At 46.3% G+C, this 13773-nt stretch overlaps 1 protein-coding gene across 2 annotated transcripts in view; it reads left to right on the top strand.

Annotated features, from left to right (window-relative positions):
- Nucleotide 1: 1 nt before the first annotated feature.
- SHROOM2 (shroom family member 2) overlaps nt 2-13773 on the top strand; it is a 126659-nt gene continuing 112887 nt past the window's right edge. For both annotated transcript variants that reach the window (XM_046674166.1, XM_046674167.1), the window contains exon 1: nt 2-151. In XM_046674166.1, the coding sequence (XP_046530122.1) occupies nt 2-151 (150 nt within the window). The remainder of the gene's footprint in view (nt 152-13773) is intronic.

Raw genomic sequence — 13773 nt, 5'->3', positions numbered from 1 at the left:
GATGGAGGGCGCCGAGCCCCGCGCGCGGCCCGAGCGCCTGGCCGAGGCCGACGGCGGGCGCCTGGTGGAGGTGCAGCTGAGCGGCGGCGCCCCGTGGGGCTTCACCCTGAAGGGCGGCCGCGAGCACGGCGAGCCGCTGGTCATCACCAAGGTAAGGCGGCCGCGGGACCCGCACGGTGACAGCCCGGAGGCGGCCTCAGGGCGGGGGACTCGTCGAGGGTAGGGGCGCTGGAGGGGGCGACCCGTCGTGTCCCCGGCCCCGGGGCGCGCGTCCGCCCGGGTCACCTGCGGGAACGTGGTACCGGGACACGCATAGGTGTGTGGTCCGGGCGCCACCCCGGCCGCCCTGCGGCGGCTCCCAGCCCTGCTGGCTCCCGGCGCCGCACGGAGTTTAAATGGCTCCCGTTCCGGGTCCCCTCCCCTCCCCCTCCGGGAAGGGGCCTGGCACAGTCCCCTGTCACTCTTGGCCTCGCCTGCAGCGGCCTGCACCTGTGGGGCTGTCCAGAGGTCGGGGAGGAACATCCCACGTGCCAGGGGGTGAACAGAGCGCTCCCCACCTGTGTTTGCCTCTCTGGGTCCTTGGTCCTGCACCCCTTATCGCTAGGAAACCCAGACTAGCTTCTTGGTTCCCATCAGCCCATCAATTTTTACTGACTTTCGCGTCCAGCCCTAGAGCCATGGCGGTCTGGATACCTGAAAAACGGACAGAAACTTTTCAGTGTCCTTCATAAAAGTGGGATTTGAGTTCCGTTAATAAGAAATTCCTAATGTGCCTCATCAGAAGCGTGTTGTGTGTGTGTGTAGGGTTTACTTCAGAACTTTGAATTCTCGTTTCGAAACAGAAAACTCATCTTGAAATTTACCAGCAGGACCTGTATAGACCTGTAAAAACACACAAACAACAAACCAGTCCTCTTGTTTTCTTCTTGTTAAAAGTGTCTATTGGTCAGTTTCTCCGGAAAGGGCTGGGCTGGGTCATTCCTAGGAACAAAGTTCCCTTGAAAATGTAAAAATTCTTGGCAACTGAGAGAATTTGAAGGTGACTTATTGGTTTTCTCTGCTTTCCTGCTTCACCACAGCAGGAAGGAATAAAGGGACTGCTAACCTGCCCGGCTAGTAATGAATTTGGGAAGTGGTGTGGCTGTCTTGTTTAGACAGCAAATGCGACAGCAAACTTTTCTATTCTACTTTTTCGCTCATTTTTATATTTACAAAACTAGGGCCTTTTGGAGGAGGCTTGTTTAGAAGTGCGTTGAATTCACATTGAACTGGGGAAAGAGGCTATCATTGTTAGAAATTTAACCGGTGTGTAACCTGTTATTGGACTGGATTCTTTGGAAAGAGAGTGGACACTCATGGTGTGTATGTCTTGCCCAGGAAGGCCACTTTCCTGCGGATTTGTGGATTAAAGCATATTCGCCTGTGCCTTCTTAGTAAAGGTTTTATGGGGCATTTCTGTTGGTAAAAGTTAAAAAGATACCAGGTAAATCACTCAGACCTTTTGCTTGTCATGTATTTCTTTTTTAAAAAAAGATACACGATTCCACATAGCTTCCTCAGACTTGTCTTTATAGCAGATAGAGTAAGTTGTAAAACATTATTTAAGGTGAAGTCTTGCTTTCTGGGCTTATGCAGTATAAGAAAGTTGGAAGTCACTTTAAAATTCACTTGTTTTGCTAGAAGCTGGAGAAAGGGATCCTAGAACAACTCCTTCTTCCTACAGGTACCCCAAGTTCTAAAAAGCCAGATGTATTCTTAGTGGCCCTCTGTTCTCCTTGTCCAAGAGGCCCCATTCTAGAAACTGAAGGAGGTGGGCGCCAAAACCCAGTGGACACACACTAGGGCCTTTTTGAGGCATTTGAGGCAGTTTGCTCCTGATCTGGCTGTTGGTTAGCTCTCATGGTAGTTGCTAAGGTTTTTTGGGGGAAGGTTTGTGGCTAGGCTAGTAGTGGTGTACGTGCTCAGCCTTTCCAGATTGTATTGCAGGATTTTGCAGAAATAAAAATGCTTGTGATTCTTATCTGAGATGCTCAGACATCCTTCCTTAAACTGCTTAGTTTTTATAGATGTTTCAACGAGACTGGAGATTTGTGGTTTCTTTGCTTAGGATGGAGAGGATTCAGGACAGTTTGGGACTTTGGTACTAGATTTCCATGGACAGTTGTGTATACATGTGCATGTATATATATATATTTTTAAGATTTTATTTTTTTTCCTTTTTCTCCCCAAAGCCCCCCGGTACGTAGTTGTATGTTCTTAGTTGTGGGTCCTTCTAGTTGTGGCATGTGGGACGCCACCTCAGCATGGCTCGATAAGCAGTGCCATGTCTGTGCCCAGGATTGGAACCGATAAAACACTGGGCTGCCTGCAGCGGAGCACGCGAACTTAACCACTTGGCCACGGGGCCGGCCCCAACATATATATTTTTTAACTGCACGTTGTATTGGCAATATTTTGCATACCTGTTTTTTCTCCTGGATTAAGTCATCAGTGTTACTTGCTTACAATTCAACAGGTGGTAATTAACTGTCCTATTATAGGAAAAGATGAAGGAGAGGGTGTCCACTTACAACCGCTTAAAGAATCGAAATAGACTGTCGTGGTGGAGACTGGGGAAAATTGTTTCACCACCAGAATTTGGATTAATCCAAGCTTTGACTCTTCTTTTCCCAATAGAAAATCTTTAGGGATCATTAAATAATAATTCTTCTAATAGTTTTTTTGTTTTCTTTTTTGCATTTAAAAAACTTTGTTATTAAATAGTTACATATTAGAGCCCTGGGGTATTATATAACTCCTTTTCTATTTCACAGAATCTGACTTGGTAGAAGCTTGATCTAGTGTGAGAGGACACAGTCTTGTTATGATAATGAGGGTCTCATTTGAGAGCCTCATACGAGTGTACATCTTAGAACAGGAAGGGATAACAGGAACAAGGCTGGTTCAACCCCTCATCTTCAGATGGAGAAGTTTTAATAACCCATTTTATAGATGAAACAGCTGAGGCCAAGTGAGGTTAAATGACATGCCCTGCAGTCACAAACCTGGCAAGTCTTGAGAAGGGCCCTGAGGACCAGAACTTGACCCTGAATGTTGCTGCTTCCCCTCCAGTCAGTGCTGTGTGCTTTCATCTGGAGTCAGTTGCAATGCTGTATTAAATGACTTGTCACATCCATTAGTTGAGGGTTTTCAGCCTTGGCACTATTGGTATTCTGGGCTGGATCATTCTCTGTTGTGGGGCTGTCCTGTGCATTGTAGGATGTTCAGCAGTGTCTCTGGCCTCGACCCAGTGGCACTCCCTTCTCCAGGTGTGACAACCAAAAACACTGTCTGTAGACCCTGCCAAATATCCCCTGGGTGCAAAATCGCCCTTGCTAGATTAACTGTGCATCACCTTTGCTTTTTAAAGGATTTTAGCTTTTATAGCTCATGCTTAATTCTTTTTGAACGCCCTGGCCTGAAGGGGGCGGTGTGCCTGGAGGCCCCTGGCATAGCCAGCGGTTGCGTGGAGGGCTGTTTTCTTCTCGGGCGCTGGCCCTGATAATAGGCTTTATTTACATAGTCAAACTCAAACAAATACTTGCTTCATCTGCATTTTTGTAGCTGGAAAGAGGAAATGGAAGCGGGAACTCCCGGGTGCTGTGTTTTATGGACATTCAGCGGGGCTGGTCTTTCTCTGGCTGTAGTCTGAAATTGAAGGGATACTCACTTCCCAAGGAGTGGCACTCTTGGAATTTGAAGTGCATGTGTGAAGTCCCACCAGACCTCCGCTGAAAGGTGGCAGCTGGATTTGTGACCTCTCAATACATTTTACTAGGGCTAGAAAACACACAAAACCCCATTTTTCCATGCTGCTGTCGGAGAGGGAGCAGAAAAAATGTCCGTGTCCTAAGAAACTACAAAGACTTGGACTTGTTATCGTGTCTGAGACTGCACTTTGGTGGGGGTGTCTCGGGGCCTGTGTAAGTAGACACGGCATTGTATGTGGTCCCCCTGTTTTTGCATGTTCCTTTCCCCATCCATTCAGCAAATGTAAAACTTCAGTGAGGGTGGGGGAGGGGCCTGATTTCTGAAATGTCACTGGAGGGGCTAGAATTCCATAAAGGAGGTTGGGGGATTCCTTAGGAAGCATTTAGTGCGCCAGCTGGGTGTCAGCAGGCCCCCTGCGGCCTCAGGAATGTTTGTTAAGGGGGAGGAATGAAGCTCCAGCTGCTCCTTGTTGCCATTTCTTAGAGCCCCCCTCCCACCCCCCCATGCCAGAGTCTTAGCCAGAAGTGCCAGAGAAGACATTAATTTGGGCCTGGCCTGGTCCCAAGGGCGGCGCCTTTGGGAGCCTGTTGATTTTCAGGTTGCCTTTGGGGAACCAGCCATCCTGGAGGGGGCGGGAGAGCTGTGGCTTGGGATGCCCTGCCTGACTTGCCCTCTCATGGGGCTTCAGAACCTTAAAAACATGAGACAAAGCCCGCAAATGTCTTCCTAGTTCGAATGCTGAAGGTGGGATGGAAGGGAATCAGGGCACATTTGGGGGGTGCAGTACACAGCCAGGTGGCAATGTCCTCTTGGTAAACCCTTAGCCCGAGCGCCTGGTAGCAGAAGGCTCAGGCTGAAGACTGGCCACTGCTAGTGGGTGAGGCAGGGAGGCACCGAGCCACCTAATGTGCCTTCCTTAGTGGTTTGAAAAGGGGCTCCGCTTTGTGGGGTTGCACTGAGTCACGGTCATTGGTTACCCTGAGATTGGGAGGTCTGAGCGAGCGGTGACCTTGGTCAGGACAAATTATTGTCCTGATGTCCTTACATTTGCCCCTGAGAGCCAAGTTCTTTGTCAATTATCAGTAAAGGTTTTGAAAAAAGAGGGATCTGTTGAATTCAGCAGTGGCTCAGGAACCCATGGACCTAAACTCAAGCTCCTCCGTGGACTTTGCTCGATTTCTGTGTTTAAGCCCTGTTCCGCATCAGTTCCTGCACTCAGGCGTGCTGCTGCTTTTCCAGGGGCCAGATAGGAATAGGTGGTGGGTGGGCGAGGGCTGGGGCTCCCTCCGCAGCACACCCAGTGCTGTGGGTGCTGTTGTGGCCACAGCAGCTCGGGGTTCTGGGATCCCGGCTGGGTTCGGAGGCTAGCTGCTGCATTTTCTGAGTTATTGTTTGGATGAATGTCATTCTGAATACTCATTTGTATTTAAGAATTAATAGTACTATTAAAAAAAAAGAAGGTGAGTTTCCTTTCCTGTGCTGAAAGACTCTTTCACTGGGTAGATCTGCTCTGCCAACTGGCATTCAAATGTGTCTTTATTACCCCGTCCCAGCCTGTGCCTAACACCGCCCGCTGAGTTCTCCTCCTTGGTCCTCCGGAGGTGTTGTGGGGGTGGGAAGTCAGGCAGAGAGCCGAAGGCTGGATCCTAAGGTCTGGTGCTTGGAGCTTTGAGGTTCACCTGGTGGAGGAGTCTTCCTCTCTTAGAAGTTAATTTAGCCTGACTCATATCTATAAATCCAGAGGCTTCGACGGTATGAAAAGCTATACACCGAAGCTGTGCACCACACTTCTGTATCATGATGGATTTGCTCTTCTTGGTTCAGTTATGAGTGTTTCTTAACGTGCCCTAACATTCATCTTGGAAAAAAGAAAACTAGTTTGCCCGAGAGCTGAATGTAGACTAGTATGGTACTGAAAGGCTCATAAAAATAGTCGTTTTCACTTTGTCCTAATGAGCTGGGATTTCTTAACTCACCTATTTCATGGCCAAAGAAACTGGGCTCCATGCTTGGGAAGGGCTGGTTTTTCTATTTGGAAAGCCTTCTGGAATTGTCCTCTTGCCAAAGTTGTTTTGTGTCAGCATGCAAATAAACCTGGATTTGTAGGTTTCTTTGGGGCTCTGTGGAGCTTTTCTTGTACACGGGGTATGGTGTAAACATTCAACAAGATAATTTAAGGATTTAAAGGCTGAACAGACTTTTTATTCAGGTCTTGTACTTTCAAACCCTGTCGTCAGGAGTGGGGCAACACTTTGAGGAGAAATTCTGCAGGTTCTGCAGGCCACAGCTCTTCCAAGCGGAACCTGTCACCCGCATGAAAGACTTTGAAAGAGCTCGGGTTGCATGTTGCTCTTTTTGGCCTTTTTAAAACCTTGCCAGTGTCCGGCACAGGTTGGGTATATTCTGGAAGAATTGTTTTCCTGTTACCTCATTGGATCAAACATTTGCCCTGGCCTTTGGTAGCTCGAGCATGTTTGGGTCACCAGTGTAAATGTTAAGGCTTCTCTTTGGGGGAACATATCTTAGTAGAAGGGCAATAAGGTATCATTAGAAAAAATAATTGGAATAACTTCATTTGTCTGAACCTCAAAATCCAAGATGTTCTGAATTGCAAGGCAAAAGTAACGTTTTTTTCTGCATGTTGAGAACCTGGGCAGTTTCTTTTGTCCGGAAGATTGGCCCTGAGCTAACATCTGTTGCCAGTCTTTCTCTTTTTGCTTGAAGAAGATTGTTGCTGAGCTGACATCTGTGCCAGTCTTCCTCTGTTTTATGTGGGATGCTACCACAGCATGGCTTGATGAACAGTGCTAGGTCTGGGCCCAGGATCCGAACCTGCAAACCCCAGGCTGCCGAAGCAGAGCGCACGAACTTAACCGCTACACCATTGGGCCGGCCCCCTGGGCAGGTTTTTTTTTTTTTTTTAAATCTCCAGAGTATTAAGTTGTGGGGAATGTCGGCTGCCTCTCTTGGATGGGGAAGGAAAAGGAAGAGCAGTGTGCGCGCTGGGCTGGAAAGGGTTGGGAATTCTTTTGGCCAAAGGTGACTAAGACTCTCAGGTCAAAGGCGAATTGTGAAGGTCAACAAGAACCCAGGCAGGGAGATTCCAACGCTCTAAAGGCAACATTTTTACTTATTCATGGAAGGAAAGGGACAAAATGTTAGTGTATCTTTTTGAGTTTTGTTTTAATTTTATCAAAGTGGTTCTTGCACAGTTTAACTAATCCGCTAGTTCTTTAGGGCTTGTTATCATACCAGCAGCTCTCCCCACTGCCATCTCCCCTTCCCTGGAGACAGCTACTGCAACTTGGAGCTGATTTCTTTTGGCATTTGCTTATATTGTATAGTGCTGCTCCATTTGTTTGTTCCTTTTAGGGGTAGCTGTTGACTTCCCACTATAGAACTTTGGGATTTAGCCCTTTTTCCACATTACCTCCTTCCCACCAACTACCAAGGCATGTTTCTAGGGCCCCCACATCCCTGATGTAATTACATCATAATTTTGGTTAGAAGAGGGTTTTTCAGCCTTAAGACTATTGATATTTGAGGCCAAATGCTTCTTTGTGGTGGAGGCTGTGCTGTGCATTGTAGGATGTTGAGCAGCATCCCTGGCCTCCACCCACTAGATGCTGGTGCCACGCCCCACCCCAGCTGTGACAACCAAAAATGCCTGCAGGCATTGCCAGATGTTCCTTGGGGGACAAAATCACCCCCTTGGGGAACCACTGGGTTAACAGTATTCAGTGCTTACATTATTTTGATTGCCAGTGCTATCACTGCTGAGCCTGGTAGTACGTACTATGGTTATTTTTCCTGCACAAGTTTTTATAATCACTAAGGCTAATGATAGCTTTGTTTCTTTGCTTAATTCTCTATCACTTATCATTAATTCATTCTCCAGATCTATCCCAGTTGTGAAAAATCTCTTAATAAATTCTAACATACAGGGGGTGGTCTTTTGAGATCTTCTCTGTCTGAAAAAGTCATGATTTTCCCTTAACAATAAATGGCTTGCTTGGTGTCGAAGTCTCTCTTGGAGACAGTTGTCCCTCAGCACTTGGCACGTGGTGCTCCCTTCTCCACTGGTGTTCAGGACTGTGGGAGAGAGGACAGCCTTTTCTGCTTCTTCAGCCTTTGCACTGGCTCTAATTGTTTCTTATTTTTTACTTCTTTATATTTTTGTTCTTGGGAGATTTTGTGCAACCTTACCTTCCAATCCTTCCATTGATTTTTAAATTTTTGCTCACAGTTTTTCCAAATTCCAAAGTTGTTTTGTTGTTCTCAAATGTTCCTTTTTGATACCATACTGATCTTGTTTCTTGGTTCTTTCATATTTTTGATGATATTAAGCTGGCTGTAAAAATGTCTTCTTTCTGCATAGATTCAGTTTCTGGGCTTTGCTGCTTTTGGGGGCTGTTTTGGCTTCTTTCTTCCCTGTTAGAAGCTTTCTTGAATGTCTAGTGGTCCTGGGCCGTCTGCAGGAATTAAAGAGTGGCTGACTCCAATGCTCTGTGGGGGCTCTGTGCATGTGGGGAGTGATCTGGTAAGGCTGCTTCCCTGGGGACTCCTTGAAGGCCACAGCTTTGATTGGGCTGGCTATATCCTTGTCAGACAGTAATTTTTTCCTCTACTGAAAGTAAATTTCCAGTATCAGGCAGATTTGAAAGGTGAAGCGAGGTCTCCAGTTTAGGGGACCCTTGCTTTGCTCAGTGAGGTGAGAGTGGTCACCTCTGCCCCCCATCTGGAGGGAGAGTCTTCGCTAGAGCTAAGTGGCAGGGCTTACATTCATAGGTGGCTCTTGCACTCGGTCCCTAACATTTCCTAATCCTTAATCCTACAGGCTGTCAAACCAGAATCATTCCTGTTTTAGTATGTTATCATAGGGATTAAGTGAGGCAACATGTCAGGCTAGCTCTGCATCCCTCCTCCCATGCTCCCTTTTCCCTACTAATCCTGCTTCACTAAGAATTGAGAAAACTATCAAAAATAGTGTTAATTTATTGAGCCACTGATTTACTATGAAAAGACTTAAGCTGGATTTTGTATGGCAGCGTTTTAATCTCTCCTAGAGATTTTGTTACTGATTTTGACTGTTTAGTATGGGATTTGTAGAAAAGCATTTAATTAAAATACACATCTAATGCCCAGCACCAATACATTAGTTGTGCTATTTATAGTCCACTGGAAGTGATTATTTCCTTCTTCCCCTCCCAATTTGTTTTTAATAATAATGTTTCTTCTTTTTATAACATTAATGAAGGGTAGCCCTTTTAGATCAATGTAATATTCAGAAGAGTAGGATTTTAGAAAAGTGGTTTTGGAAGTAAAAATAGTAGGAAATATGAAGGTGAAATATCCCCATGATAACAGACTCCATTTCTTCACTGCTTTGCTCTCTGGCAGGAGAAGATCTTTCAGGGAGTAGAGTTGGACCCACAGGCGTGGCAGAGACCCTGTCTCCTCCTCCTTCTGGACACACTGCTGGACTACATTTCCAGCTTCCTTTGCAGCTAGATGTGGCCGTGTGACAGTTCTACCCAATCAAATGCAAGTGCAAGTGTCATCTGCCATTTACGGTCTGCCCTACTGCCCCCCTCTGGTTGTCTGGGATGAAGATGGCCCTAGGGCAGAGCCTCATCAGCATGGGTCCCTGAATGACTGAGGAGGTAGCTGTCCATGACATGCTTACCCTCCCAGTGGTACCATTACCTGAGCAAGAAATAAGCCTCTGTTGTATTGGGGCCGTTACGTATTTCTCGGATTACTTGCTGTAAGAGTTAGGCTGTTCTAACAAATGAAATCTGGAGAAATCAAAAGTTTTCCTTTTAACAAATCACCTAGCTTTAAGAAACTGAATATGGCATGCTTAGTTGACCCCCATATGGGAGGGAATGATTACTTACTTTGTAGAGGGACCCACTGTGGGTGTCCAGTTAGTAAGGAGCTTATTCTTTGCACACTCATGACAGAACATGAGACCTGTATGCCCATGGTTTCAGCTTATTTCCACCTTAGCTTTCTCTCTCAGCTGATTATTTAATTTTCACTGTCTCTTGCTTTACTTCCCTCCATGCAAATGATTGCCCTGGAGCTATGGAGAGGTGGGGCAGAGGCAGGGAGAATCCCCAGTCCAGATAATCAGCCCTCAGGTCGGCCTGGCCAGTGGAGAGGAGGGTGGGTGGCCCGCTGTTGGTGTGATGTCGGGGACTGGACTTTTCTCCTTGCTGAACCGTCCTTTCGTTCACTGCCTTGGTTAAAGTGCGGATGATGTTGCCTGGGAGGGTTACACATTAAATCTTCATTAACAGAGTTACCTTTATCAGATTAATTAATTATAATCTTGTATGGCAGACTTTTTCCTCTGGGGAATAGAATGTTGACACATGAGTTAGAACATGGAAGAAAGGGAGATAAAGATGAGTGCAGAGTAAAAGCAGCCTCAGGGGGAAGGTGGAGCTGGTGTGGGGATCTGAGGGTTAGGTGGCAGGGCCTGCTGAGGTGGAGGAGAAGGAGGGCCTCTTCCCTTCCAGCACCTGGAACGCCTATGGAAAGCTTGGGAAAGTGACGTGGGCGAGGACCGGAGACCTGGAGCCTCAGGACTGGTAACCCTCCCTGGCTTTCCAAGGAGGTGAAGGTGCTTCTTTGCCTATGGCTTGCAAATATTGAAGCCGATGAAATTTTGCATTTACGTTAATTGTGCCTGTGTTTGTAAATTTGTAAGCATGGTGATACTTATTTGTGCTAATTGTACATGCGCTCGTAAATTTGTAAGCATAGTGATTTTTTTCTTGGTGCAGAAACATTAAAACCATCTTGAAAAAATTGAAAATAAGGGGAAAAGATTGATCAGTAGCCCCAAACATAATAATCTTATTTCTGGTGGTACAGCTATATTGATTTATTTTGTCTCTGTGGAATTCTTTGCTTTGCACCATGTAGATCCAATTATTAATTGCTTGAAGGTAATTCTCTTAAGAATTACATCGTCGACAATCTTTGGAATCAGATGAAGCTTAAAGGAAGCTTAGTTTTGTATATACCACTAGGAATTTAAAAAATGACATGTTTGGTTATTGTAGAATATATTGAGCTTTATCATTTAGCTTTTCCTAGACAGGCATATTAAAAAAAACAAAACCCTTAACTTCTGGAAAACTAAGTACTTTATATTATTCAAATATGTCAGTCTTTAAAACAGCTGTATGCTTTTTTAATATGTGCAACTTTTCTTTTTAATTTTCCTTAATGTTTAGATGCCCTGAATCTTGAATGAAAGTTAGGAAAGAAAACATCTGCACTTGAAAAGATAGGCCTGCTGCTGCTTGAATCATATTTATTTTGTGTTGATTTAACCAGAGATCTTACACAGCTGATGCCACTGGGGTTTACAAGCTGGTGGGGGCGGTTGGTGGGGGGTAGTGGGCCCGGCGCTATTCCCACTCTTCCACCCCATTTTCGGTGGCTGGTGTTTTGGAGAAAAGTAATTAGAACCTCATACCACTCTGTGTAGTTGTGAAATTTTACCCGCAAAGGCAAATTTTTCATTCTCTGCTCGTTACTGAAGATGCTCCTTCTTGTGCCCTGAGGCAGGAACTTGGTTTGCTTTTATAGGGTTCAATTCTCAAATTACCCATGCTATAATTGCAGGTCTGAAAAGATGTCTGATTTGTGTGAAAACTCGTACCCCTTTCTTTCTGACCACTGTACCAGTGGCCTTTGCTGGCCCTTTTCTCTTGTTGTCTGCTGCAATGCTGGTTTCTCTTGAAGGTCCTTTCTTTATCTCCCCTCTCTCATCTAGGTGGTCTCATGCGCCTCTTGGAAGACAGCTCGTGATCTCCATGTGCAGTGCCAACTTCTAGAACAGCCCTTGGGGTGTTGCTGAGGCCCTGCAAACTCAGTGTCGTCTAGATGGAGATCTTTCATCTTCTTTACCTTCCGTAATTCTCCTCCTGCATTTCTAGACTGGTCAACAGGTTTATCCCCAAATCTAAAAGTCATCCTTGATGTCTCTCTCTCCTTGACCTTCCACAGCCAACTGATTGCCAAGTCCTTTGGAGCCCAGATATCTTGTGTTTGTTGCTGCTTTTTCATCCCTGCTTCACTGCCTCCATTTTTGCTTGACCAAAAGTCACAATAGTCTCCAACTCTCCACATGTCAGACTCTTCTAGACTTCCAGCCGTAGATGTGCCAAAGCAGTAATCTGGTTCTCTTGCTCTTGCTGGAAAGGCCTCAGTAACCCCTCATAGAACACTTTAGCTAGGTATAGAAGGTTCTTCCTGTTTTTAGCTCCTGCCTATTTCCCAGCCTCATCTTCTGCTGTCTTCTCTCCCACCTTGATCCTTTAGTCCTGCACTGTCCCTTGTGGTAGCCCCTTGTCATATGTGACTGTTGAGCAGTTGAAATGTGGCAAGTCCAAATTGACATGTACTGTAAGTGAAAATACTGGATTTTAGACTTAGTCTGAACGAAAGGGTGTAAAATATCTCATTAATACTTTCTTTAAGGGGCGGCCCCTTGGCTGAGTGGTTAGGTTCGTGCTCTCCTCTTCAGCAGCCCAGGGTTTCACCAGTTCAGATCCTGGGCATGGACATGGCACTGCTCATCAAGCCATGCTGAGGCAGCGTCCCACATAGCACAACTAGAAGGACCTGCAGTTACAATATACAACTATGTACTGGGGTGCTTTGGGGAGAAAGAAGAAGAAGAAGAAGAAGGAAAAAAAAGATTGGCAACAGATATTAGCTCAGGTGCTAATCTTTAAAAAAAAAGATTGAAAATAATAATTTCTTTATATTGATTACATATTGAATAATATCTTGGCTTCAATGGGTTAAATAAATAAAATATATTAAAATTCACACATTTACTTTTTAAAATGTGGCTCCTACACTATTGAAAGTTATGTGTGTGGCTCTTGTTAGATTTCTGTTGGACAGCTCTGCTTTAAACCCTTGTTAGGCAAAGTGTGGTCCTTGGGAACTTGGGAGAAATGCTGACTCTCAGGCCCCACCCCAGACCTACCAGATCAGAATCTGCATTTTCACGAGGGTAAATTTGCCAAGCATTGCTTTGGGGAACTATTTGCTGGTCCCCAACATCCTATGTGGTTTGAGGCTCTGCAAAGTTTCTTTCTCTTGCTTTCTCTCTGAGGCATTCAGAGTTGAATGGAGGGCTTCGCTCACATTGCACCTCCCAGGCAAAGTGGCCCCTGGCCCTCGCTCCCCACGAGGCACCCTCTTCCCGTGGTGCTCTGCATGGGCCTGTTTAATCAAGGGCCTTGCAGCATCCTTGAGCCTGATCGACTGGGACATCCCGGGAGTAGAGACCGGCTCTTGTTGATTCTTGGAATCCCGGTATAGCTCCTGGCCCGAGGTGACAAGGCGCTGGTCAAGCGTTGATCCCTATAACAGGGTCGGCCTCAGGCCACTGCTTTGCTTCAGGCTTGGAAGTTTGGGGGTGAAGGTCAGAGTCCCCCCACGTCCAAGCAGGTCAGGCAGGGCACCTTTTCCGTGAGCCACGGCCAAGGGGACCTGTGGGGAGGCCTTGGATCTAAGGAGACTAAGGAAAGGACTTTAGGTGTTTCTAAAGAACAAGGCCTTGCATGTTGTAAAGTCATTAGGAAACGGTGCTTCCACGGCCTCACGGCAACGTGGCATCGCATGGAGGGCGTCATGTGCAGTGGAAAGAAAACCAGTGTACAGAACTGTACGAGTGGTCTGACCTGGAAAGGAGGTGCCCCCTGCCCCACCAAAAAAAAGTAGAAGCAGAGAAATCACAATGGTTGTGTGAGAATCCTGAGAGGAAAGTGACTTGTCCTTTCCTCTTTTCCACATCGCTTTCAGCGAGGTGCTGCTCGGTCCTGAAAAGGCATGCTCACGCATTTAAAGGAAGACCTGCTGAAAGGCCCCTGGGGTAGAGGACCAGCTGGCTGTCCCCTGCTCTCCCCTGTCCCCTGCTGCATTTCCCTGTCTTTACTGCTTCCCAAGTCCCTTTTAACCAGAGTTCAATGTCATGGAGAGGTTGGG

The sequence above is a fragment of the Equus quagga genome, chromosome 10, assembly GCF_021613505.1.
Source record: "Equus quagga isolate Etosha38 chromosome 10, UCLA_HA_Equagga_1.0, whole genome shotgun sequence".
NCBI lineage: Eukaryota > Metazoa > Chordata > Mammalia > Perissodactyla > Equidae > Equus > Equus quagga.
The sequence above is the reverse complement of the archived record's forward strand: the minus strand, read 5'-3'. Positions and strand labels throughout refer to the sequence as shown.